General features: G+C 42.2%; 2 protein-coding genes and 1 non-coding gene across 9 annotated transcripts; 2 read left to right on the top strand and 1 right to left on the bottom strand.

Moving 5' to 3' along the window:
- The first annotated feature begins 1,019 nt into the window (after positions 1 to 1,019).
- Positions 1,020 to 8,047, top strand: LOC115143440 (E3 ubiquitin/ISG15 ligase TRIM25-like). 4 transcript variants are annotated; one of them, XM_029683901.2, is made up of 2 exons: positions 1,020 to 1,169; positions 5,386 to 8,047. In XM_029683901.2, the coding sequence occupies exons 1-2, from the start codon at positions 1,154 to 1,156 to the stop codon at positions 6,915 to 6,917; spliced, it is 1,548 nt and encodes a 515-aa protein (XP_029539761.2). In that variant the 5' UTR covers positions 1,020 to 1,153; the 3' UTR covers positions 6,918 to 8,047. The 4 variants fall into 4 exon arrangements, 3 of the variants coding, with proteins under 3 accessions (XP_029539761.2, XP_029539752.2, XP_029539744.2); XM_029683892.2 differs by lacking the exon at positions 1,020 to 1,169 and adding an exon at positions 1,311 to 1,579; XR_010459628.1 differs by lacking the exons at positions 1,020 to 1,169; positions 5,386 to 8,047 and adding exons at positions 1,594 to 1,927; positions 2,302 to 4,120.
- A 5,313-nt stretch (positions 8,048 to 13,360) lies between these two features.
- On the top strand, positions 13,361 to 25,978 carry LOC115143422 (transmembrane protein adipocyte-associated 1 homolog). Of its 4 annotated transcripts, none has more exons than XM_029683854.1 (11): positions 13,361 to 13,456; positions 14,081 to 14,246; positions 15,144 to 15,276; positions 15,655 to 15,741; positions 18,742 to 18,814; positions 19,591 to 19,670; positions 19,835 to 19,945; positions 20,270 to 20,330; positions 21,551 to 21,653; positions 23,547 to 23,627; positions 23,971 to 25,978. In XM_029683854.1, exons 2-11 carry the CDS (start codon positions 14,095 to 14,097, stop codon positions 24,230 to 24,232), a joined length of 1,143 nt encoding a protein of 380 aa, XP_029539714.1. In that variant the 5' UTR covers positions 13,361 to 13,456; positions 14,081 to 14,094; the 3' UTR covers positions 24,233 to 25,978. The 4 variants fall into 4 exon arrangements, with proteins under 4 accessions (XP_029539714.1, XP_029539732.1, XP_029539706.1 ...); XM_029683846.2 differs by having other exon boundaries at positions 13,399 to 13,595; XM_029683862.2 differs by lacking the exon at positions 13,361 to 13,456 and adding an exon at positions 13,855 to 13,968.
- Positions 25,979 to 26,719: 741 nt separating this feature from the next.
- LOC115146416 (U7 small nuclear RNA) lies at positions 26,720 to 26,774 on the bottom strand. Its single transcript, XR_003866146.1, has one exon. It is a non-coding gene; the product is annotated as a U7 small nuclear RNA (small nuclear RNA).
- Positions 26,775 to 27,059: the final 285 nt, after the last annotated feature.

The following is a 27,059-nucleotide window of genomic DNA, read 5'->3' as shown; positions in this document are numbered from 1 at the left end:
ACAGTTCATATAAGGAAATCAGTCAATTTAAATAAATTCATTAGGCTCTAATCTATGAATTTCACATGACTGGGAATACAGATATGCATCTGTTGGTTACAGATTCCTTTAAAAAAAGTTAGGGGTGTGGATTAGAAAACCAGTCAGTGTGACCACCATTCGCCTCATGCAGTGCAACACATTTTCTTTGCATAGAGTTGATCATACTGTTGATTATGGCCTGTGGAATGTTGTCCCACTCCTCTTCAATGGCTGTGTGAAGTTTCTGGATATGGGCAGGAACTGGAACATGCTGTAGTACACGTTGATCCAGAGCATCCCAAATATACTCAATGGGTGACATGTCTGGTGAGTATGCAGGCCAATGAAGAACTGGGACATTTTCAGCTTTCAGGAATTCTGGACAGATCCTTGTGACATTGGTCCGTGCATTATCTTGCTCAAACATGAAGTGATAGAGGCGGATGAATGGCATGACGATGGGCCCAGGACCTTGTCGTGGTATGTGCATTCAAATTGCCATCAAAATTAAATTGTGTTGTCTGTAGCCGCAAACCGCTTGCCCACACGATGCCATACATATGGTTTGCAGTTGTGAGGCTGGTTGGATGTACTGCCAAAGTATTTATTTAAAATGGAAGAGAAATGAACATTCAATTATCTGGCAACCGCATTTTATGACTTTTTTGTTTGTTTTGGTTTTCCGCAAGGGTATTTTCGGCTGCTAGTGCACACACAAAAATGTCTTGAGGCAAGCCGAAGTCTACGCCCCTACGTAGGTGATTGGTTAACAGTAGGGATTCTTCAATTAAGTGTTTACAAATCGTTTTTATTTAAAAAATAAAATTAAAAAATCACTTGAAATACTGCATCAAACATCTTAGTTGGATGTAAAATCTCCTTGACAAATGTCAAAATTAATGACACTTTTTTGCGTTCTTAGATTAATTCTGGTTATGGTGTTCGCCTTGCCGAGTTTAAACTCGAAGCATGCGGAAGGTTTAAGCAGTCTATGGAACACCTTTGACAGCAAGTCATGCTTTGGTTTAGTTTCCCTGGCAATTTCAATATGATGGCCAAAAAATGATATAATGGGATTTATGCCACAAGCTAAAACGTTAGCATGTGAAAACAGTTCCAGGGACTTCTAAACATGGACTGCTTATACGGTAAGGGAACCGAAATTAAATTTTGTAATCTGGGTTTGCTATTCCTTTTTAATATTACAGGATATGACTGTCACTTTATTGTATTGACTGTAATTACAGTGAACGCCCAGGTAACTTGCAACATAACAGGAAGTAGGTTAATAATTCATTTCATCATGGACAGGCACTTTTGATGTCACGGTGGAAGTAGGCTACGGCTAATTCAAGACAACTATCATGTTTCTAGTTTGTCTTCACTATTAGTATTGATCTAAAATACCGTCCCCAGTTGTGCGGTGATGAACAGGTGCTGATCTGTGCAGTTCCTATCCGAATGCGCGTGAGAGAAAAAAAGTCGAATTTTAATGAAATATCAACAACGACAAGGTCTCCACGTTGAAAATATCGTGTCCTACTAAACGGGATTTTAGGTAAGATACTTTTGTTATGGTTAATTGCATGTTTTGTATTACAGCGACACCGGGAATAGAAACTTCCAAAGCCACCTGATCCCGCGAGGTTACGTGAATGTTGCGCGGCAGCGTGAATTAGAAACGGAATTCCCAGGAAATCGAAAGTTATCTCCTGTCGTAGACATATTGGACATTGAGCTCATAAGGGCCACATTTTGGAGATTTCTGATATGTTGCCTAAGTTTAGCCTAGTCACTCGGTATACATTTGGGATTGTGTTCTAAGATTTCCAAATGTCTGAGTTTCTTTATGAATTATGAACTAATATAGGCTCTACCTCATTCAGAAGGGCTACAGGGCATGCGGGTAAGGTTTGTTTCATTTCTAGACTAGATCAAGTCAAGTAGGTTTTCTCAGTTTACAACCCCGAGAGACATAACTGCATGTTTTGGCCATCCAAACATACTCTAAGGGACAGATCGAAATTTACTGAGGGGAGATTTTATTTTGGGGAGGGTTTTATTGAGCACAGGGGAGGGTTGTGTGTTTTTGCCTGATTTACTGTTGCTCTTCTGCTCGTATTTTCCCTATAAACAATAGCTTGACTTACTTTTGATATTACCCTAATACAGTTTAGAAATGCTTGTGACAGTTTGGTATGGTGTGGCTATTATTAAGCTTTAGATCATTCAGGCCTATGATATAAAGGCAGACCATTGTGCTCCAAATGTCTCCGACAGTTGAACGTGACGTGAGGAAGACTGTTTCAGGATATTGCGGACAGTCTGAGCACTGATGGAGGGATTGTGGGTTCCTGGTGTAACTCGGGCAGTTGTTGCTGCCTTCCTGTACCTGTCCCGCAGGCTGATGTTCAGATGTACCGATCCTGTGCAGGTGTTGTTACACTGGTCTGCCACTGTGAGGACGATCAGCTGTGTGTCCTGTAGCGCTGTCTTAGGCGTCTCACAGTATGGACATTGCAATTTATTGCCCTGGCCACATCTGCAGTCCTCATGCCTCCTTGCAACATGCCTAAGGCACGTTCACGCAGATGAGCAGGGACCCTGGGCATCTTTCTTTTGGTATTTTTCAGTCAGTAGAAAGGCCTCTTTATAGTATCCTAAGTTTTTATAACTGTGACCTTAATTGCCTACCGTCTGTAAGCTGTTAGTGTCTTTACAACAGTTCCACAGGTGCATGTTCATTAATTGTTTACGGTTCATTGATCAAGTATGGGAAACAGTGTTCAAACCCTTTACAATGAAGATCTGTTAAGTTATTTGGATTTTTACTAATTATCTTTGAAAGACAGTGTCCTGAAAAGTTTTTTTTGCTGAGTTTATGTATAGCAGACACAGTAGCCATCCTGACTTAAGTACATGCATGTCTGTGTCGTAGAATGCCCCTGTCATATCTCTATCTCTGGGTTTAGGCCTAAGCTTCTGTAAACCTACTCATTCAAGGGTTTTTCTTTATTTTTTACTATTTTCTACATCAAAACTATGAAATAACACATGGAATTATGTAGTAACCAAAAAAAGTGTACAAAATATATTTGATTCTTCAAAGTTGCCACCATTTGCCTTGATGACGGCCTTGCACACTCTTGGCATTCTCTCAACCAGCTTCATGAGGAATTGCAAATTCCCGACTTTATTGCGCACTTTGAAAAATCTTTCTTTATATATGTTTTTAAAATTTTACTGACAAATAAAATCAATCAATCCATCCAAACTGTGCAGCGGGAATTGATGAATGGAAAGAGACATCTGTTACAAAACAGCAAAAAGTTTAATGACATTCGGAGATTGACTGTCTATTTATTGTGTTGTTGAATATGCAAACCATGATATTGATGTTCCAGAAGTCGGTATGCTTTGAATTATTGGTTGTGTGGTACATTGCCACAGAATGTTTTTGGTGGAAAATTTGTTTGATATATTTTATATAATTGTAAATATGGCATCAAAACGTTGAAAATCTAATTTCAAACGTAGCTGATCATTATCTGCAGCCAGCTCTGATTATATTGTAATGAAACAGGCAGAGAGAGTGAGCTCGTCTGTGGTGGTTGGCGAACCCTCAACCTTCTGGCCCGTAGCCCTGCGTGGCATTGGCTATGCCACAAAAGCATGCTGAAGTGGCAAAGTCAATATCCATGTTATTGTTATTTGTGGTGGTAAATATTATTTTGAGTTAATTATATGAGGGGGGGAGGGTCATGCGAAAATATTTTTAACGTTGGGGGGGAGGGGTTGCATTTTTGTTTTTGACACCTTGAGTTGGACCAGCTCCCCCACAGTAAATTTCAAGCTGTCCCTAAAAGGCAGTGGTCACCAACCGATGAGATCAACTGGTCGATCTGATCTCCAAAGCATTCCTAGTCAATCACCAAACATTTCTGTAAAAAATCAAACATTTCTATTAAAAAAAATTCTGCGCTTTTGGCGCAATTCTGCGCTTTTTTAAGTTCACGTTTAAGTTGTTATTCAATACTGTCAACACTTTGTTCAACACTTATAAGCCATAAAATGTGCATTCTCCCTACTTACACTACAACCAGCACTGCAGATGCAATGAGTGGCTTGTCTTTTGTAATATCAAGGAATATTTCACATTCTCTGGTCATAGGATTAACAACATGAATTGGTGCATGAGGCAGAAATAATGCAGTACGACTTGTTTCACCATCAGCTGGAAGACGGTGTCCACTTTGCTCAGTGGAGGGAGGGAAAGCGAGCAGCGGGATATGAGTCGGGTGAGAGTTAGCCTCACCGCTGCGCCCTCCCTCCCCTCAGACTGACCATTAGATGCAGGTCATCAGTCCAGTAAAAAACATATCTGGAAATTATTATGCTCACTCAGCTGTGCCTCACAAGTAATACAACAAATGATCTATTACCAGTGTGATCCAATACCTAGCATGTTGAAATATAATTTCAAAATGGTCAGAGAAGAACAACATTGGCAGGACAATTCAAGCATAGCCAATATGCCGTGCTAATGTATTGGTTCCACAGCCTACTCCACAAACCTCATTGCTACAGAACTGTTTTTAGTTGGTTAATGTTGCATAGGCTTACATTTTTAAAGCCATGATTTTAAAAAATTGGAGCGTTATGTTGTGGAAATTCTTACACTGGGACACTCAGTCAATCTTAAATTAATAATTCTTTATCAGCGCACTGGAGAGGTTCCAACCAACTCAATGCACCAAGTACACATGTCGATCAGGAGCTCTCATGGGGCAGTCCCGGTAGTTCTCTTATATACTTACACAAAAAGTAGTAATTGCATGATTTAACTTATTCATAACTAATTAATTATCATTCATGTTTGCTATCATTCATGCAACAGACCAATACTGGTTCATTCATGTGACAGACCAATACTGGTTCATGCATGTGACAGACCAATACCTACCTCTTCTTCTCTCCAAGCTGAGACATTGAAACTGAGATATCGTTCTCAAAAAAGGGTCTGGGCGTACTGCCAAATTGCAGATACTATAGTGAGGATTTCTAACAGGCGTTGCATGAACAATAACCACAATAAATGGGTTATTAGAAAAGCACAAACAGAACACAGAAATTGTCTGTTAGAAAAGCCCAAATGTAAAAAATACACAGGTAGATCTTGGCTTGTATTATGACTCGGAGTGATCTTGATTCATACATTAAGGTCTCCTTCAGTTGTATTGAACTATATATAATGTAATTCAAAGTAAGAAATCCCTATATACTACTAATTGCATGCAAAGCTACCTGAATTTACATGAATTTTGTGTTTTTACAACTTTGTTGCTTTTTTATTGTGCATTCTAGAGCCACTGCCAGCATGTCACTGTTTGAGACCTGAAGGACCCCTCGTTCTGGACCTGAGCTGCCCTATCTGCCTGCAACTCTTCTCCGACCCTGTGTCCCTACCCTGCGGCCACGTCTACTGCTCAGCCTGCCTTGAGAAGTACATGGACACTGACACGGCCCACCACTGCTGTCCCGAATGCCAGGTTGAGTACCAGGGCCTCCAGGCCCTCGTGAAGAACTTCAAGATGTGCAGCATCATCGAGAGCTATAAAGCCACCACAACAGGAAAGGTCAGATCTGTCACAGATGGAGATGGTGGTGATTGCCAACAGGGGGCATTGTCACCTAACCAGAGAAATGATGGTAAGACCTCTGAATGTCTATTAGACATAGAGCAAGAAGAGTTACAACACACAGGCTTGGGAGATGCAGCTGCAGCGCCCCCTACTTTTCTGAAAAACCAACTGACCAAGATGGAGAAGTCTAAACTTCTATTAGCGTCTCATGTAACAGAGTTGACGGTGAGGCTGCAGATTGCTGAGGACCAGCTGAGGAGGGAGGAGGAGAGGGAGGTTGAGGTCCGGGCCGCCAATGCCCTTCTGAGAGGACAGGCAGCCAAGCTGCTGGAGCGGATGACTGAGCTGACGATCAACTACGTTACTGGGATGACAGAGTTGATTGAAGAGGAACTGCGCCCCAGCGAGGAGAGCCTAGGCAGCCGAGTACACCAAGTCGCCGAGATCCGAGTGAAGTTGAGGGATGCCCAACTCCGAGCCAAATCCCTCCTGACCGAGGAAGACAGTGGGGTGTTCAGTGAGGGGCTTCAGGAGGCACAACCGCGCATCATGGAGCTGATGGCCCAGCAACCTCTTGAGGAGCTGGACCACGACAACACCTGTCCTGAGTCGAAAGTTAACCCAGGCCGAGCTTGCGACGAGCTGGAACGGAGGAGCGCAGAGTTGAGGGAGGGACTCGGGACGGCCCAGCGTTCCCTACGCAATGTCCTCAACCCCTCAGAGGTGACCTTTGACCTAGACACTGCCCACCCCAGCTTGGTGCTGTCGGAGGACCTGAAGACGGTGACCTTCAGCACCAAAAAGCAGCCCTACCCGGCCCTGCCAACAAGGTTTAGCAACTTCCTCCAGGTGCTGAGCACCCAGAGCTTCTACGGAGGCGAGCATCGCTGGGAGGTGGAGCTGGACGGATCTTCTCCCTGGATCATAGGGGTGTGCTACAGCGGGGCGCTAGCACGCAGCGGGTTAGCGAGTGCCCTAGAGAGTAGCCGTGGCTCCTGGTGCCTGATGTGGTTCGATAACCTGCTCAGGTCCTTTGAGCAGGGCCATGATGTCCCATTGAAGAGAACCCCGGCAGTACATAGACTGGAGATCACGCTGAGTTTTAAGACTCAGAGGTTGAGCTTCTATAACGTCAGCCAGTGCAGTGGGAAGACTCACGTGTACACCTTTAAGGCGAACCTCACGGAGCCGGTGCATCTGGCTTATAGGATGATGTCAGGCCAACCGAAGGCACGCATAACAGTATGCTCTTGAACGGTCATTGGTACAAAAGAGAACCTAGCAAAATTACATACTTTTGTTTTATTAATCCTGTATTAATACCAAACATTTCTTGTTTACATTTAATGTTGTTCATGGTTGTAGAGACATAGTTGTTTTGGTCTGTTACTAGCGGTAGGGGAGAGTGGAGTAAGTTGAGCCACCCCTTTTTTCTAGGAAACCATACACAAAATGTATAATAGATTATCATTTAATGGAGTCTAGAAACCACATGGAAACCCACATGGATAAAGTAGTAAGCAAGCTGGTCCAAAAAACTTTTCACAAAGTCAAATTAATATTTTGTCTTATAGGTTTCATGATTCTTGTATCTAAACCAGATAGTTTTAAGATTTGTTTTATAAATCAGTTTGGTTCTCTTTATGCTGCATGGAATAAACCCAGCATGAAAGTGCATCTTTGTAGCCGTGTGGGCTAATATGGTCAAAATGTTTGGCTTGGGGTAAGTTGAGCCAATGACCACCATACCCCATCCAAATGGTGATTACAGAGTGTCCGGTTTATGAATAATATGTATATTATTTTTGCAATGTGTCATCCATATGGAATCAAGATGGTGCATTTTTATTGTTGCAGATATCATCATACCCTGTGTATACAAGTGTAAAACAAGCAGGGGTCTTGCCCCCCGTGAGGTTTTTAAGAGGGAAGTTTAAGGGAAGTTCATTTGAGCAGCAGCAAGAGATGGAAAAAATGTACAGAATTGCACGAGGAGGTACATCCACAAAAAAAGAAAAAACAAATATTTATCTGTGCGAAAGAGGCACACAACACAATTGATCTGATAACATGGAGTCCGAGCTTGTTAAACATATTAAGAATCTCGCACACTAGTTTCTTGGATTTAATAGCTTCAAATGCAGAGAACTTCCCCACAAATTGGCACATCGAAACTACATCCCTGTCCCAGACAAGAAATGGAAGGGTATATCTGAATGTAGACATACATTTAAGATATACAATATACCCAGAGCCCCACCTTTTGTTTTTGTTTTTTTGTTGCCTGTTTTGCATGTTATTTTGGCATTGATATGTGTCACATCAGTTTGCAAACAATGTAAAAAAAAAACATAATTGAGTTAATAAAGCTGCATACAAACATTGTCTGTTTTTTTGCTTTCTTGAGTAAGGCAGCTCCAAAATGCAGGTGTTTCAGCCTAGCTCAGTGCTTTTTGTGGTGGTGGGGCAGCCAGCAGAAAATACAGTAGGGGTTGATAATGTTCTCTAGTTGCGCTGTGATTGTCTCAGTATACTGTCACTCATGGGGACACAACGTCACCACAAAATCTACCGGGAGAGCTCGACAATTCAAGCCTGTTGGGTGCTGCCATAGAGTTACATTAGAAGTGCCCATCCAAGAAGGCCACAAAAAAAATGACATCAAGTCACATTATAACTACCATAGCTTTGATTGGACTGATCATGTCAACATCATACTTTAAAAATCTTAGCTAGCAAGCTAGACAAGCAGTCACCATCATGAATCACGTCGACAATCTATTGGCAAAATCCTTGTCATATGGAGAGAAATTATAGATAAAACGTATCTGTGCTCATCGGCCATTGGACATGAACATTACACAACAACATGGGTCAAAAAAGTTTCTGTCAATCCAGCGTGACAGTTCAAAACAACTGGGAACTCGAAACTGGAAAATCTCAAGACTTCAGTGAGTTCAAGACAACTGGGAACTCGGTAAAAAACAGTTCCAACTGGGGGGAAAAAGTTGCCAGTTGTCTTAAAAGCACCATAAATCCAGAGAATGACTTGACTTTGATGACAAATCTTGATGACAAACTTTGCACACGAGGACCACCGCGCCACCTTTCTGTTTTTGTGAGCACAGCACAACCAGGTGAGTCCAAAAATGTATTGTATGCTGCTGCATACAGTGCATTCGGAAAGTTTTCAGACCCCTTCACTTTTTCCACGTTTTGTTATGTTACAGCCTTATTCTAAAATGGATTAAATAACAATTTTTCCTCAATCTACACACAGTAACCTATAATGACAAAACTAAAACTTGTTTTTAGAAATGTTTACAAATGTATTACAAATATTTTTTTTAAATCACATTTGTATTTACATTTAACATTTAAGTCATTTAGCAGACGCTCTTATCCAGAGCGACTTACAAATTGGTGCTTTCACCTTATGACATCCAGTGGAACAGCCACTTTACAATAGTGCATCTAGGTCTTTTAAGGGGGGGGGGGGGGTGAGAAGGATTACTTTATCCTATCCTAGGTATTCCTTAAAGAGGTGGTATTCAGACCCTTTGCTATGAGACTTGAACGTGAGCTCATGTGGATCCTGTTTCCATTGATCATCCTTGAGATATTTCTAGAACTTGATTGGAGTCCACCTGTGGTAAATTCAATTTATTGGACATGATTTGGAAAGGCACACCCCTGTCTATATAAGGTCCCACAGTTGACAGTGTATGTCAGCAAAAACCAAGCCATGAAGGAATTGTCCGTAGAGCTCCGAGACAGGATTGTGTTGAAGCACAGATCTGGGGAACCAAAGAATTTCTGCTGCATTTAAGGTCCCCAAGAACACACTGTCCCCCATCATTCTTAAATTGAAGAAGTTTGGAACCACCAAGACTTTCTAGAGCTGGCTACCCAGCCAAACTGAGCAATCGGGGAGAAGGGCCATGGTCAGGGAGGTGACCAAGAACCCAATGGTCACTCTGACCGAGCTCTGTGGAGATGGGAGAACCTTCCAGAAGGACAACCATCTCTGCGTTTATGGTAGAGTGGCCAGACGGAAGCCATGACAGCCCACTTGGAGTTTTCCAAAAGGCACCTAAAGGACTCTCAGACCATGAGAAACAAGATTTACTGGTCTGATGAAACCAAGTTTGAAGATGGACACTATCCCTACGCTGAAGCATGGTTGTGGCAGCATCATGCTGTGGGGATGATTTTCAGAGGCAAGGACTGGGAGACTAGTCAGGATTGAGGGAAAGATGAACGAAGAAAAGTACAGAAAGATCCTTGATGAAAATCAGAGTGCTCAGGACCTCAGACTGGAGGAAGGTTCACCTTCCAACAGGCCAACAACCCTAAGCATATAGTCAAGACAACGCAGGAGTGGCTTCGGTACAAGTGTCAATGTCCTTGTGTGGGCCAGCCAGAGCCCGGACTTGAACCTGATCAAACATCTCTGGAGAGACCTGAAAATAGCTGTGCAGCGACGCTCCCCATCCCACCTGACACAGCTTGCGACAATCTGCAGAGAACAATGGGACAAACTTCCAAAATACAGGTGTGCCAAGCTTGTAACATCATACCCAAGAAGACTCGAGGCTGTAATCGCTGCTAAAGGTGCTTCAACAAATAATTGAGTGAGGGGTCTGAATACTTATGTAAATGTTATTTTTCAAAAATGTTTTTGTTTTGTCATTATGGGTATTGTATGTAGATTGGGGGAAACTGTTTAATACATTTTAGAATAAGGTTATAACAAAATGTGGAAAAAGTCAATGGGTCTGAATACCTTCCGAATGCACTGTAAATGGTGTAATATGCCAGGGAGATATGTATATTAAGGCAGCTCCAAAATGCAGGTGTTTCAGCCTAGCTCAGTGCTTTTTGTGGTGGTGGGGCAGCCATCAGAAAATAGTGTGTAGGGGTTGATAATGTTCTCTAGTTGCGCCGTGATTGTCTCAGTGTACTGTCACTCATGGGGACACAACGTCACCGCAAAATCTATGGGGAGAGCTCGAAAATTCAAGCCTGTTGGGTGCTGCTATAGAGTTACATTAGAAGTTCCCATCCAAGAAGGCTCAAGGTCATTGGCCACAAATAAGATGACATCACATCACATTATAGCTACTGTAGCTTTGATTGAACTGATCATGTCAACATCATACTTTAAAAATCTTAGCTAGCAAGCTAGATAAGCAGTCACCATCATGAATCAAGTCGATAATCAATTGGCAAAGTAATTTTCAATCCATGTCATATGGAGAGAAATTATGGATAAAACGTATCAGTGCTCATAGGCCATTGGACATAAACATTACACATCAAGTTGGAAATTGCAAATTCAACAATGATTAGTTTGGATGGAATCAGTGTGGCTAACTGAAAGTGTTGCAAAGCAATCACTAGCCTGATATTCAGTGGAGTGGGTGTGTGGTCCAAGTCTGGGTTTAAGGGTCTCTTTTCCAAACTTAAAAGGATAAACATTCAACAACATGTGCCAGAAAGGATTCTGTCAATCCAGCATGACAGTTCAAAACAACTGGAAACTCGGATTTGGGAAATCTCAGACTTCAGTGAGTTCAAGAGAACTGGGAACTCGGATTTGGGAAATCTCAGACTTCAGTGAGTTCAAGACAAGTGGGAACTCGGTAAAAAACAGCTCCGACTGGCAGAAAAAAAAAACATTTTGAATGGTCATCCAACTTGCGCCTCTTTCTAGAGTTCTGACCTGAAGATCACTGACATCCATGATTCAACTTTCTTTTCCCCCCCAGAGTTACCAGTTGTCTTAAAAGCACCATAAATCCAGAGAATGACTAACTTTGATGACAAAGTTTGATGACAAAATGTGCACACGAGGACCACCGCGCCACCTTTCTGTTTTTGTGAGCACAGCACAACCAGGTGAGTCTAAAAATGTCTTGTATGCTGCTGTAACAAAATGTGGAAATGTCAAGGGGTCTGAATACCTTCTGAATGCAATGTAAATGATGTAATTTGCCAGGGAGAAATGTATACTGTAGCTAAGGAAGTAATACTAAGTGTATGTTGTGTAGTAAGCTGTTAGTAGCCCATGTGGTTCATCCTAATAATTGGGTCCCTTTCCCCCTCATAACGTAGCTTAATGTTCTGACTTGGTGGTGCACATGTAGCCTCTTTACATTAAAAACCAAAGTCTAACCGAATTCCAGTCATTCCAATAAATGTTAATACCCCTTGATCTTCAAGAATAGGACTTGGAAATATTGAAGTATAGATTAGCCAAATTGTTTTACCTGAGCATGACCCCAAAACTAAGGATTTATTAACCAGCTCTACTGTTGTTTATGATTTTGTTGTCATGGGGGACTGATTGGACTCATTGATTCCAGTTGAAAAATGCTGCACTCATGGAATGACATGCTTTGAGTACTACTGAAAAGTGCTATTTACATGTGAAAAATTAATGTCATATGCTGCATTTGCTATAGGCCTATTGTTTACCTTTTGTTGCTGACACTTGATAATATGCAGCTGTTTTAAAGGGCAAATCCACAGATGAAACAATAACAAAACAGTTGACCCGCCTCTTTTGGTAAAAAGCTGAGGGATGGGCTTGGATTAATAGACATAGCTATGGATGCAAGGACTGACCATCCATGATATAACAATTATAGTTTTAACCATGTTATGAGGCTACACAGTGTTTGCAAAGGGTGGCTACTTAGTCTTAAATATAAAATATATTTTGATTTAACACTTTTTGAGGGTTACTACATGATTCCATATGTTATTTCATAGTTTTGATTACTTCACTATTGTTCAACAATGTAGAAAATAGTTTTTTTTAAATAAAGAAAAACCCTTAAATGAGTATGTGTCTCCAAACTCTTGACTGGTACTGTATGTATTTTTCTCTTTTTTACTGACAAAAATCAATCAATCCAAACTGTGCAGCAGCTAATTGATGAATGGATAGAGACATCTGTTACAAAACACCAATAAGTTTAATTACTTTCGGAGATTGCCAAGCCTTCCATACAAGGTTGGAGGGGGAATTTTCTGTTTCTTGAGATTGACATAGTCTATTTATTGTGGTGTTGAAAACACAAACCATGATAATGAAGTGCCCGAAGTTGGCATGCTTTGTTTATTGGTTGTGTGGTTTATTGGCACAGAAACCTGTTGGTGGAAAATATGTTTTATATATTTTATATAATTATAAATATGGCATCAAAATGTTAAATCTAATTTCCAACCAAGCTGATCTTTATCTGCAGCCGGCTCTAATTGTAGTTTAATGGAACAGGTAGGGAGGTTGAGCTGGTCTGTGGTAGTTGGAAAACCCTCAACCTTCTGGCCTGTAGCCCAATGTGGCGAGACTTTTCCACAAAAGCATGCTGAAGTGGCAAAATCGATATCCACGTTTATAAACACAGGGTCACTACATTTATTAGTGGGGGGGCTTGTTAGAGCTTGTCTTCAAAGACAAGATGCAATACTGGCAACCTAAATAGTTTATTCATATAGCTGTAATACGAATTGTACAGTATCGCATATTACTGGTTACTTATCATGATAGGTACTAATAATTGCAATAATGATGCTTATTTGCATTTTTCACGTTTGCATATGGCGATCCCTAAACTGAACCAAATCGAAGTGAAAGGGAGAATCTCAATCGCACAATTTTCGCATCTTCTCAAAAACCCATTGTATGAGAAATTCAGGGGACGGGACCTCGCTTTCTCATCCAGTTTTGAGAAAGAGGCGAAGAGAGATGACGCGAGGGTAAAGAAGTGAAAGCGGTTTGTCAGGTGACTAGTTGGCTCGGATAATTCATGAATTTAACAGTCGACAAAAGTATGATATCTAGGTTGTTTGTACCAACATTATTGTCCGCGAAAAGTCCTGCACAATAAACAATTTCCCCCTGAATTTGAGACTACTGAAACGGTAAGATGATTGTTAGCGTGCTAAGTTATTCAGTTTTGACGTTAGCTAGTTAACTTTTTCTTATCTACTAAAAGTGTAAGTTGGCTCTCTAACGTCAGCATTTAACTTAGTAACTACTAACTTACTGTTAGATGCGTCAGTCAGCATTATACTTAACGTTAGCAAGCTAACGTTACTAGTAGCCAACTAAGTTAACAGCAAGTTTCGTGACACTGACCGGTCCTTCCACGGATACGTAATGTTTACCGCCTGACGTGGAGAAAGACCAGATTGAACAGACAGCCAGTAATTTAAGGTTGTGTGGCTACAGAGCGGACACAACAAGCGTGTCGAAGAAACCCTTGCTGAATAATTTCCAAATCTATCTGCATCTGTAAATATACCTACGTTAGGGAACAAGAAAACCGCTATTAATTGACCTTGAATAACAACAACCCATTGTGGCAATTGTATCCCCTGTAACACATATCTGCCCTTACTACTAGGCTTTGAACGCATCATGTTTGACACCGTGACTGCGGGGGTGATGATTGCGCAATACAATGGCAGTGTATTGCCTACCTCAGTGGAGAACACATCAGCAACACCAACCTGGGGACCAGAGCCTCACAGATGTTTGCAGGTCCTATACGAGGACATTGGCGAGTTAAGGTAAGCCAGTTGGGGCTGTGTTGGTCCTGTCACTATAATTGTGCTTCTTTTCAACGTACTGCATTACCTCAATGCAACATTTTGAAACATGTTAAGACGAGGTGTCAGCTCATTCACATTGCTGGAACTGTTGAGTTGTGTATTTAGTGTGGTTGTAAAGACTGTAGTGTAGGAAGAACAACACTTTCTCTTTTGAAATAACAAGCATATACACTGTAGAAAACAAACTGAGTTTCCATGACAGACCAAGAAAATCCAGGTGAAAGCTATGATCACTTATTGATGTCACCTGTTAAATATACTTCAATCAGTGTAAATAAAGGGGAGGAGACTGGTTAAAGAAGGATTTTTAAGCCTTGAGACATGGAGTGTGTGTGTGTGTGTGTGTGTGTGTGTGTGTGTGTGTGTGTGTGTGTGTGTGTGTGTGTGTGTGTGTGTGTGTGTGTGTGTGTGTGTGTGTGTGTGTGTGTGTCATTCAGAGAGTGAATGGGCAAAACAAAAGATTTAAGTGCCTTTGAACGTGGTATTGTGGTAGGTGCCAGGCTCACCAGTTTGTGTCAAGAACTGCAAAGCTGCTGTGGTTTTCACGCTCAACAGTGTTCTGTGTGTATCAACAATGGTCCACCACCCGAAGTTGTAGTCAACATGGGCCAGTATCCCTGTGAAATGCTGTCGACGCCTTGTAGAGTCCATGCCCTGACAAATTAAGGCTATTCTGAGGCCAAAAGGGGGTGCAATTCAATATTTGGAAGGTGTTCCTAATGTTTTATACACTGTGTAGACTGCACAGCAGGTGACAGGGTTTGGATTGGTCAATAATAAAGGTTGAGTTTCACAGCCCAAGCTTCCAAGACATTTTCATGTCCTTTTGCCTGTCTCTCCCCATCTCCCCATCAGAGTGCGGTTTTGGGACCTCATGCTGCTCATTCCCAATGTAATCTTCTTCATGTTCTTGATGTGGAAACTGCCCTCAGCCAGGGCTAAAATCACACTCTCCTCCAGCCCCATCTTCATTACCTTCTACATTCTGGTAGGTAACCACTTATATCCAATCTCTGGAAATAGGACTTGTACAGATAAGAGAAGTGTAGACATATACAAAAAGTAGGCTCTTGCTAGATTTTTTAAAAGGCTAATTACATGTAGTTTGACAGCTCTTTGACATGCTTCAGATGCTGAATATAGAATTGAGCAAAAATAAAGGGATAACATAGTGGGTTAACTGAATTCATATTGATTCATTTCACAATATCAGATGGTAATTGCTATCTCAAACATGTGTTTGAGATATTGGTTTTCTACCTTACACTGATATGAACACAATGACACTGACAAATATGGATAATGACGAACCTGTTTGCCCACAACCCCTCTTTTTTTAATGGATGTCTGACCCTTGTCCTCCCAGGTTTTTGTGGTGGCAGCGGTGGGAATCACCCGTGCTATCGTGTCCATGACCGTCAGTGCATCAAGTTCTGCCACCATCATTGACAAGGTAAGGCCACATGTAGGGCATAAACGGTGACACACTATGAACCACCTGTCCTCAAGCTACTTACAGTGCCTTCTATCCCACTTGTAGTGTGAAATAGGCTTTCTGTCATCATTCAAAACAGCTAAAGGCTCTTTGCAACAGCTGTTGTAGATGCACAAAGACTTTGGATATGTAATGCACTACACACAGATTAACGTTATATGGAGGTAGATCATAAGTCAATGAGTGTCCCCGGCTTCAGCCCATCTTGCGTGAAAAGGGGTACCCTGAGGGACTTTCAGATCCAGAAAAGCATAATATCACAGGACATTTCACAAGATGATTATCTTACAACAGAAAGAGGGCAGTCAGATGTCTGCTATGATCAGGACAAACATGGCAGATATCTGAGTGTTTCTTTCTTTTCTGAGATAGGACACTACAAGATGACTGAGGTAAAATGTGTTTTTTATAGGTTGCTGTGATAGAAAGGATAGAGGGGACAGGGGGATACCTCGTCAGTTGAACAACTGAAATGTGTCTTCCGTATTTAGGGCTGTGAAGGGCTGTGGCGTACAGCATTAGCATCGAATAGCCCCCGCGATATGCAACTTTTCAGGAAGGTCAGGAACCAATATACACAGTCAGTTAGAAAAGCGAAGGCTAGCTTTTTCAAACAGAAATTTGCATCCTGTAACACTAAAGTCCATGGAGAATAAGGTCACCTCCTCCCAGCTGTCTACTGCACTGAGGCTAGGAAACACTGTCACCATCGATAAATCTACGATAATCAAGAATTTCAATGAGCATTTTCTACGGCCGGCCATGCTTTCCACCTGGCTACCCCTACCCCGGCCAACAGCTCTGCACCCCCCGCAGCAACCTGCCCAATCCCCCCGCCTCTCCTTCACCCAAATCCAGATAGCTGATGTTCTGAAAGAGCTGCACAATCTGGATCCCTACAAATCATCTGGGCTCGACAATCTGGACCCTCTTTCTAAAATTCTGCCGCAATTGTTGCAACCCCTATTACTAGCCTGTTCAGCCTCTCTTTAGTATCGTCGGAGATCCCTAAAGATTGGAAAGCTGCTGCGGTCATCCCCATCTTCAAAGGGGGAGACACTCTAGGCCCAAACTGTTACAGACCTATATCTATCCTGCCCTGCCTTTCTAAGGTCTTTGAAAGCCAAGTTAATAAACAGATCACTGACCATTTCGAATCCCACTGTACCTTCTCCGCTATGCAATCTGGTTTCCGAGCTGATCACGGGTGCACCTCAGCCACGCTCAAGGTCCTAAACGATATCATAACCGCCATCGATAAAAGACAGAACTGTGCAGCCGTTTTCATCGACCTGGCCAAGGCTTTCGACTCTGTCAATCACCGTATTCTTATCGGCAGACTCAATAGCCTTGGTTTCTCAAATGACTGCCTCGCCTGGTTCACCAACTACTACCAACTACTACAGAGTTCAGTGTGTCAAATAGGAGGGCCTATTGTCCGGGCCTCTGGCAGTCTCTATGGGGGTTCCACAGGGATCAATTCTCAGGCAGACTCTTTTCTCTGTATACATCAATGATGTCGCTCTTGCTGCTGGTGATTCTCTGATCCACCTCTACGCAGACGACACCAGTCTGTATACATCTGGCTCTTTGGACACTGTGAACAAACCTCCAAACGTGCTTCAATGCTATACAACTCTCCTTCCGTGGCCTCCCAACTGCTCTTAAACACTAGTAAAACTAAATGCATTCTCTTCAACCCATCGCTGCCCGCACCCGCCCGCCCGACTAGCATCACTACTCTGGACGGTTCTGACTTAGAATATGTGGACAACTACAAATACCTAGGTGTCTGGTTAGGCTGTAAACTCTCCTTCCAGACTCACATTAAGCATCTCCAATCCAAAATTAAATCTAGATTCGGCTTCCTATTTCACAACAAAGCCTTCTTCACTCATGCTGCTAAACATACCCTCGTAAAACTGACTATCCTACCGATCCTTGACTTTGGCCATGTCATTTACAAAATACCCTCCAACACTCTTCTCGGCAAACTGGATGCAGTCTATCACAGTGCCATCCGTTTTGTCACTAAAGCCCCATATACTACCCACCGCTGCGACCTGTATCTTTTCGTTTTCTGGCCCTCGCTAATGACTGGAATGAATGACCAAAGTCACTGAAGCTGGAGTCTTATATCTCCCTTACTAATTATAAGCGTCAGTTGTCAGAGCAGCTTACTGATCACTTCACCTGTACACAGCCCATCTGTAAATAGCCCACCCAACTACCTCATCCCCATATTGGTATTTTTTTTGTTGGTCTTTCGTTGGTCTCCCAGGATCTCTACTTGCACATCATCATCTGCACATCTATCACTCCAGTGTTAATGCTAAAATGTAATTATTTCGCCACTATGGCCTATTTATTGCCTTATCTCCCTAACCTTACTACATTTGCACACACTGTATATAGATTTTTCTATTGTGTTATTGACTGTACGTTTGTTTATCCCATGTGTAGTAACTCTGTTGTTTTTGTCGCACTGCTTTGCTTTATCTTGGCTAGGTCGCAGTTGTAAATGAGAACTTGTTCTCAACTGGCCTACCTGGTTAAGTGAAGGTGAAATAAAAAAAATCGATATTCGCGTCTTCGGCGCCTGGGGAACAGTGGGTTAACTGCCTTGCTAAGGGGCAGAAGGACAGATTTTTACCTTGTCAGCTCGGGGATTTGATCCAGCGACCTTTCGGTTACTGGCCCAACGCTTCCAACTGCCAGGCTACCTGCCGACCTGCACACCTTTGAGAATGTGGATAAATCCAAAACAGAGGCTAAAATATTAATAATTTATTTGGACGTCATGATGCCCAAAACGTGCGTGGTGCAGAAAAGAGCATACATAAAATGACACTGATCTGAGGAGAGCGGATAAGTAAAAGAGAAATGCAGATTAAGGAAAGGTGAAGAGCCGTTTTGAGACGACTGAGATTTACCTCTTTTCAATGTTGTCTCCTTTAGGTGCTGTGGGAGATCAGCCGTTTCTTTCTGCTCACCATGGAGCTCAGTGTTATTATCCTGGGACTGGCTTTTGGTGGGTCTTCCAATAACCACCACAGTATTTTGATTCATAACGACATCTCCTGCAACTCAAATCTACTGTACAGTAGCCTGGTCCCAGAATCAGCTTATGCTATCATGTCAACCGCTTGATAGCCTGGGTGCCAGTCTGTTTCTGCTAACTGTAAAATATATTAAAACAAACACTACCAAGCACATGCTAAATACAAAGATTTCTTAGGACAATATGGAGAAGTACATGACTAATGTGTGTGTCCGGACAGGATACTAAAAACAGCACATTAGTTAAACAAATGTGCAAGGCACAGTCAAAATGTTTAATGATCTGCAAAACTAAAACACTTCCTGTCGGCCCGTCTCACTTCTGCTGTAAGACTAACACTTGGGATGACTTGGTCACCGCAACTGGTATGACTACAGTCACACATATAGTCATGCACTGTATAAGCAGAGGTGGATATATGAGTTGTTTAAACTTAATGTGTCCTTAGAGGGGGGTGGGAATAGGCTGTTTTATAGGCAGTATAAACAGTAAAGCTGTATGCAGTTTTTGGCATAGCCAGGGGTGTGAGCAAGACAACAGATTTGTATTATTGTTTAATCAGGAAAAATCACATCCCTGATTATTACTACAGCATGTAAAATTATGTTTTTATTTGAATTGGCATGGTGGAATCATCATCATATTACATTCACTTTGTGTTCGTTTCCAGTATTAAAGACCAACGCACTCAACTCTTTAGTGGTGCTGTTGAAAGCATGGCTTCTAAACGTTTCCTCTGTTGACAGGCCACCTTGAGAGTCAGTCCAGTATAAAGCGTGTGCTGGCTATCACTGCTGTACTGGCACTGGGCTACTCAATCACACAGGTAAGACTAGAGTCCTGAATGCTGATTTTTTGTTTGACGATGTTTTACATTTTTACTATGTTGTTCCCTACGGAACAAGACCCGGATGTTAGACGCTGAACCAATCACAGCTCCATAGATACCACGTTTCCTCTTAGCTAGGCCTATTCCCTTTGCACCCTCAGGGCACACTGGAGATCGTGTACCCCGACCAGCACCTGTCTGCCGAGGACTTCAACATCTACGGCCACGGAGGACGCCAGTTTTGGTTGGCCAGCTCTTGCTGCTTCTTCCTGGTGAGCGGCTAGTGGCTGCAAAGCAAATGCAGTGCTTTGAATAAAAATAAAAATAAATCTTATTAATGTAATTGTATAAAATATAAAGTTAACTTGTGTTGAAATAATACACGGACAGAGAGAAGATTTTAATCAGTCATGTTGTGAGAAAGGGTCGAATTGAACATGCGTGTTCCACACATTTGGACATGCAATTTAGCCTTCTCATAGTGTGGATTGGAAGGAAAATAAGCACCAATGTGTCCACCACTGTGAACACAAAGCACTAACTGAATAAACTGTTTGAGAGTACAAAAAGTATAACACTGGTCCTTTTCCTTCCAGGTCTACTCTTTGGTTATCATCCTTCCCAAAACCCCGGTGAGGGAGAGAATATCTCTGCCATGTGAGTAATTGGGACATTTTATTCACCAAGCAAGCTACACAACATGGCCAAAAGTCTGTGGACACCTGCTCGTCGAACTTCTCATTCCAAAATCATGGGCATTAATGTCCCCCTTTTGCTGCTATAACACAGGTCCCCCTTTTGCTGCTGAAACAGGAACGGGCCTTCCCCAAACTGTTGCCACAAAGTTGGAAGCACAGAATCATCTAGAATGTCATTGTATGCTGTAGCGTTAAGATTACCCTTAACTGGAACTAAGGAGCCTGTCACAAACCATGAAAAACAGCCCCAGACTATTATCTAAACGTTACATTTGGCACTATGCATTGGAGCAGGTAGTGTTCTCTTGGCATCCGCCAAACCCAGATTCATCCGTCGGACTGCAAGATGGTGAAGCGTGATTGATTACTCCAGAGAACGCGTTTCCACTGCTCCAGAGTCCAATGGTGGGGAGCTTTACACCACTCCATCCGACGCTTGGCATTGCACATGGTGATTTTAGGCTTGAGTGCGGCTCCTCGGCCATGAACAGTTCTTGTACTGATGTTGCTTCCAAAGGCAGTTTGTAACTTGGTAGGACTGATGATTTTTACTCCCTTCAGCACTCGGCGGTCCCATTCTGTGAGCTTGTGTGGCCTACCACTTCACGGCTGAACCGGTGTTGCTCATAGACGTTTCCACTTCACAATTACAGCACTTACAGTTGATCGGGGTAGCCCTAGTAGGGCACAAATTTGGCCAACTCACTTGTCAGCAACGGTTGTGGCTGAAATAGCTAAATCCACTAAGTTGAAGGGGTGTCCACATACTTTAGGCAATGTTTTTTTTTCGGGGTACTTTCCTCATATACCGCAGTTCTTTTTGACTATCTCTTATGTTAATGTTTAGCTGGAGAGTGGCCTAGTGTTCTATACAGCTGTCAACATTCTACAAGGAAAGAGCCACATAATCAACATTATATAATCATTAACCAGATTACCCTGGATACCTGACATGGATGAGTGGTAACTCAGTTCTAGAATGTTGTCATTGATGATAATGAATCTAAAAATCTATTGACATATATTCACATTCAGAATTGTTTAATTGATTGTTTAACCATCCAGAGAACAATGTTCAAATGCACAGTATCTAGTTTTTAGGAGTGGTCTGCAGTAGATTCTATAGCTGCAGAGGTAATGCACACCCCCTTGTTTCCTCTTGGTCCCCTCCCTCCACAGCTAAGAAGAGTTTTTATGTGTACGCTGCCATTCTGTCCCTGCTCAATCTGGTCCAGGGGCTGGGCAGTGCCCTTCTGTGTGCCGGCATCATAGAGGGGCTCTGGTGAGTGGCTGCTTCTGTGTGTAGAAGGATGTGCTGGAGATTCAAGAGTTTGTTAAGCAAAAGCGTAAAAGACTAAATCATCACACTACGATTTATTCTAATGAAGATCAAAACAGGCTTGAAAACATTCTTATAAATCACACTTTGAAACATTTATCACAGCGCGTAGTCCCGTTTCTTTAACATCTGTGTTTAATCAGTCAACTGTAGCCTAACTGCAAAGCAATGGATTTCTCAAGGTTTTTATCTGCTGGCCTGTTATGATCGTGTTATGTAGACCTTATAGCTGATGGACCAAGTACATAATAACTGGTGGTTTTTATCTGCTGGCCTATTATGATCGTGTTATGTAGACCTTATAGCTGATGGACCAAGTACATAATAACTGGTGGTCCAAGTAAAAAGGACATGTATGAAATTCACTTTCCCCTCAAAGCGGAGCGGCTTGTTTGGCGTGTCCATGTTCTGATGTTTTCTGTGTAGCCTAACTGAAGCCAAGTGTTATTCTGGTGCCGGCCTATGGAGCTCTTCAAATTGTATTAGTCACATGAGCCGAATACATTAGGTGTAGACCTTACAGTGAAATGCTTACTTACTAGCCCCTAACCAACAATACAGTTAAAAAAAAATACAGATAAGAGATAAGTAACAAGTAATTAAAGAGCAGCAGTAAAATAACAATTGCGAGACTATATACAGGTGGGTACCGATACAGAGTCAATGTGCGGGGGGGGCACTGATTATGTACATGTAGGTAGAGTTATTAAAGTGACTTTGCATAGATGACAACGGAGAGTAGCAGTGGTGTAAAGATGGGACGACAATGCAAATAGTCTGGGTAGCCATTTGACAAGATGTTCAGGAGTGTGATGGCTTGGGGGTTGAAGCTGTTTAGAAGCCTCTTGGACCTAGACTTGACGCTCCGGTACTGCTTGCCGTGCGGTAGCAGAGAGAACAGTCTACACTGTTGTGTCATTGGCAAATTTAATGATGGTGTTTGAGTCGTGCCTGGCCGTGCAGTCATGAGTGAACAAGGAGTGCAGAAGGGGATTACTCAGTACTCTGTGACCCCCACTGTGTTGAGGATCAGCGTGGAGGATGTGTTGTTACCTACCCTTACCACCTGGGGGCGGCCCATCAGGAAGTCCAGAATCCAGTTGCCGAGGGAGGTTTTTACTCCCAGCATCCTTAGCTTATTGATGAGCTTTGAGGGCAGTGTGGAGGTCAATAGAGATTGCATCATCTGTAGATCTGTTGGGGCGGTATGCAAATTGGAGTTGGTCTAGGGTTTCTGGGATGATGGTGTTGTGAGTCATGACCAGCCTTTCAAAGCACTTCATGGCTACAGATGTGAGTGCTACGGGTCGTTAGGCATGGTGATAGAAATTTTGTAAAACGGATTTAAGTTTCCCTGCATTAAAGTCCCCGGCTACTAGGAGTGCCACCTCTGGGTGAGAGTTTTCTTGTCTGCTTATTGCGGAATACAGCTCATTCAATGCTTATTTACAGCCAACCTCTGACTGTGGTGGTATGTAAACAGCTACGAAGAATACAGATGAACACACTCTCTTACCAGATGCCGCTGTTCTATCTTGCCGGTACATCTTCTAACCAGCCAGCTGTATGTTGATGTTGTCGTCGTTCAGTCACAACTCCGTGAAGCATAAAATGTTACTTTTTAATGTCCTGTTGGTAGTTTAATCTTCAGTGTAACTTGTAGATTTTAATTTCCCAAGGAATGCAGGTTTGCTAGCAGAATGGAGGGAAGTGGGGGATTATTCAATCACCTACGAATTCTCAGAAGGCAGCCTGCCCTTAAGGTACGGCTACTGCGTAGGGGTCACAGTCAGCCCCCTGTTAAAGGTTTGATGTGTTTCTGTGTCATTTGAGCAGCTGCGTGGATGTCACCACCTTCATCTACTTCTCTGTGTTTGCCCCACTCATCTATGTCACCTTCCTCAAAGGCTTCTTCGGGTATGTAGATCAAAGGCCAAAAACCATGGCTTTGTCTGAATGTTACTTGATGTCAAATCCTTGCTTCCACGGTCCTTTTCTTTTTTGATCAATTCCTCGAGGCTCATTGAGGGGGGGTTCAAAGGAGGGGTCTTAGATCCTCCGATCCAATGCGCTTTGAGATGAATTGAGGAAAGAAGGATGGAGGACACGGCAATGTTCTCAAATTTATATTTGGTCACGTTTTACTGCCACCTTGTGATACAATCTCTCTCTCCTGTTGTCTTTGGTCTCTTTATCCCTCACTTTCTCTCCTCTCCTCTCTCTACCACCTCTCTTCATCCTTCTCTCCTTCTTCCTCTAGCTCAGAGCCCAAGGTCCTCTTCTCCTACAAGTGCCAGGTGGACGAGCCTGACGACCAGACGGATGTCCACCTGCCCCCCGCCTCAGGCCTGGGCCACAAGGAGCAGCTGGAACGGGGCTCCTTCTACCCCGGCACCCAGATAGATGGCCTGACTGCTGCAACCATGGGCACCGGCATAGCTGCTTACCTGGACAATGTGGCCTCTGGTCCTTTCGGGCCGGGCAGCATAAACAGCGACCGCTGGAGAGCCATCAACGCCTGAGAGGAGAGGAAATGAGAAGGCTGGATAGGGGATGTTGGACTTGTTGAGTGGAGAAGTTGAAGTTTGCTATGGCTCTCTCTCCCTCCGGAGACACTGTGAATTGACTCATTTCAGCCCCTGTCTGTTCTCCATTTTGGATCTTGCTGCCTTGTCCATTCTGGCTCAAACATTACATTTTCCCCCAATACCTGCAGGGGATATTTCTACAACTTCAGTCAAGTATTTTCCCTCCTGTAAATGCATGTGTGGCTGACCAAGATAAGAAGATAATGTAAAGGTAATGTCCGATACATTTCCATCGAAGGATTACAACTGAGGTATAGTCCATTAACTGTGGCCTTGTATTAGATTTGTAATCGTCTCGTATTGAAAAACTGCCTCGCTCCCCGTAGGCCAGCCCTGTTTTTATCGAGCTAGGAGCCTTCTCTAAATTGCATCACTCATAATGAATCAAGTGTGCTTAATTATTTTTTTTAAATGTTTGATATCAGTGCTCCCCCTCAATTTTATTGTTTGCTGTCGGTTTTATTTATTTTAGTGACTGCTTGGTTTTATGTCGATAGGTAGTTCCATCAGCTGATCATTCCTGGTATTAAAGGTGCTTAACTTTCCAACCACCAATCAAATGAGATGGAGAAGGCAGGAACAGCACTTGTGGCGAAACAATGTTTTTTTGTGGACATTTTTATTTCAAGAAACATTTATGCGCAATATACATTGGATTCAACCCAAAAGTGTGTTGTTGTTTTTTTACGATGTAAAATGTGTTTTCACTATGAAATTATTGATGAAGTCACCTTATGGGGTTTCCCTTGTGTTCTTTATAGTCAACCCTGATTTCATCACAAGAAAGAGCAACTTTTAAACAAAGTCCTTCTGCTTGATCATGATGCTCAACGCAAACTAAATACCAATTTTCATGAAGCCCTACTTCTCTTGCGTTAATTCCTACTTCTATGTCTGCTGTGAACTTAGTAGCCCACCACACATGGCTTGCTGGGAAACCAATTCTATTGGTGCCTGAAAACGATGTCATTCCAGTTTGTGTGAATTACGATGTCACTTTTTTGATTTTAGTTTTGTTTATGCCCCTCTTGATTTTGTCACTATATTCATTTCGCCAAAAATGATTATGTTTGCTATGATAAAATGTGAAGTGGGTGAAGTTATTCATGTGACATAGCATCCAGTGGAGGCTAGTGAGGGGAGGATGGCTCATCATAATGGCTGGAACAGAGTAAATGGATTGGAGACCATGTGTTTGATGTATTTTATTCCAGTCATTACCACAAGCCCGTTCTGCCCAATTTAAGGTGTCACCAATTTACTGTGATAGCATCACTACGTAATATAAGAGACATTTATTTTTTTCATAAGCGTAAGCCACCACAAAACAATCGTTTTATATTGTCATTGTAGTATTTTATACAAGTCTTCTGCTTTGCTCTTCCCAATACATGCCCTGCATCAACAAACTCTGTTGCTTGCTCTCAAACACTGCCTTATATTTCTAGAGAAATGTCGGAAGAGTTGTGTTTGAGGTACGAAATTATACTATACTCAAATCATCATGAGTAAGGTCTCTGGGTGTGGGTTTCAAATGCAAGTGCAGTCATGTTAAAGACTGAATAAAATATTTAAGATGGTAAATGAAAGAACTTTGAAAAAGAGTGAGGATACGTGATGCCAGAAATTTGTGAAGAATTTATAGCTCAATGATCCACTATTAAAAGAAAAGAACGGTGATGATGTGTTTCAGCATTCCATGAGAGACTATTTAAAATATGCTTCCTTTTCATTCCTAAAGCCTGTCCGTATGTATTTTCTTTGGACCGTGTCTCCCCTTGGTGTTTTGTGGTATTGCAAATGGAAAAGCGGTCCCAGTAAATGTTTCAGTTGTGCATGGCATGCAGTGTTTCAGTTGTGCATGGCATGCAGTGTTGTCTGGGGTTAGCCAAAGCTGAATGTATGGCATACAATTGTATATATATTTTGGACTAACCAATCATCTTTCTTGTACAAACATGCACAACATTTGGAGATTTAGGGGATGCCTATGATACATGATAAAATGTTATGGCATTCTGATTATTTTATCCACCCATACTGTGGAGAATACTGCATGTCCTGGAAAAGTGACCTTTCCTTTTGGAGGCCCTAAGTAAGATTTGGTTTGAAGGGGGGTCACTTCGGAGGCAGAGCATTTTAGTGGCCCCCCTCTTGATGGTGGAGAGACATTTTTTTTTATTTAAGTACATTTCTTGTAGTTCTACACATTTTGCCATGGGATCTCACATGATGAAATTCTATAGTATACTTTGGTATAAATACAGAGAATGGTATATTTTATACTATCGTGTTCACTGTAGTGTTTTAAGTTTATTGTAGTGTTTTTGCGGACATGACTAGTATACTGTAGTGTGTTGGTGGACATTACTGTAGTGTACTGTATTTACTACAGTGTTTTTATTTTATTATCTTGGACATGTGGGCGCTTTCTCATTGAGGAAACCTACAGGACAAATACTAAAAGAGCACATTTTCCAAAACCTGTAGGTAGGACTGGAGTCTGAATGGGTAGTTCAAAGTTTCTGCTCTTTTCTATAACCTGTAGGGAACACAATATATTTGGCATGTAAGTTTTTTTTTTTGCGTGTTTTTTTGAGGACTTACTAGTGTTTTCTGGGGGGGGGGGTAATACTGTATTTCCAATAGTATACTACAACATTCTATAGGAAGTACTACACATGATCGAGGGATACTTGTGTTGTGTATTCTACTTTATAAACTGGGTGGTTCAATCCCTGAAAGCTGATTGGCTGAAAGC

The sequence above is a fragment of the Oncorhynchus nerka genome, linkage group LG2, assembly GCF_034236695.1.
Source record: "Oncorhynchus nerka isolate Pitt River linkage group LG2, Oner_Uvic_2.0, whole genome shotgun sequence".
Classification (NCBI taxonomy): domain Eukaryota; kingdom Metazoa; phylum Chordata; class Actinopteri; order Salmoniformes; family Salmonidae; genus Oncorhynchus; species Oncorhynchus nerka.
The sequence above is the reverse complement of the archived record's forward strand: the minus strand, read 5'-3'. Positions and strand labels throughout refer to the sequence as shown.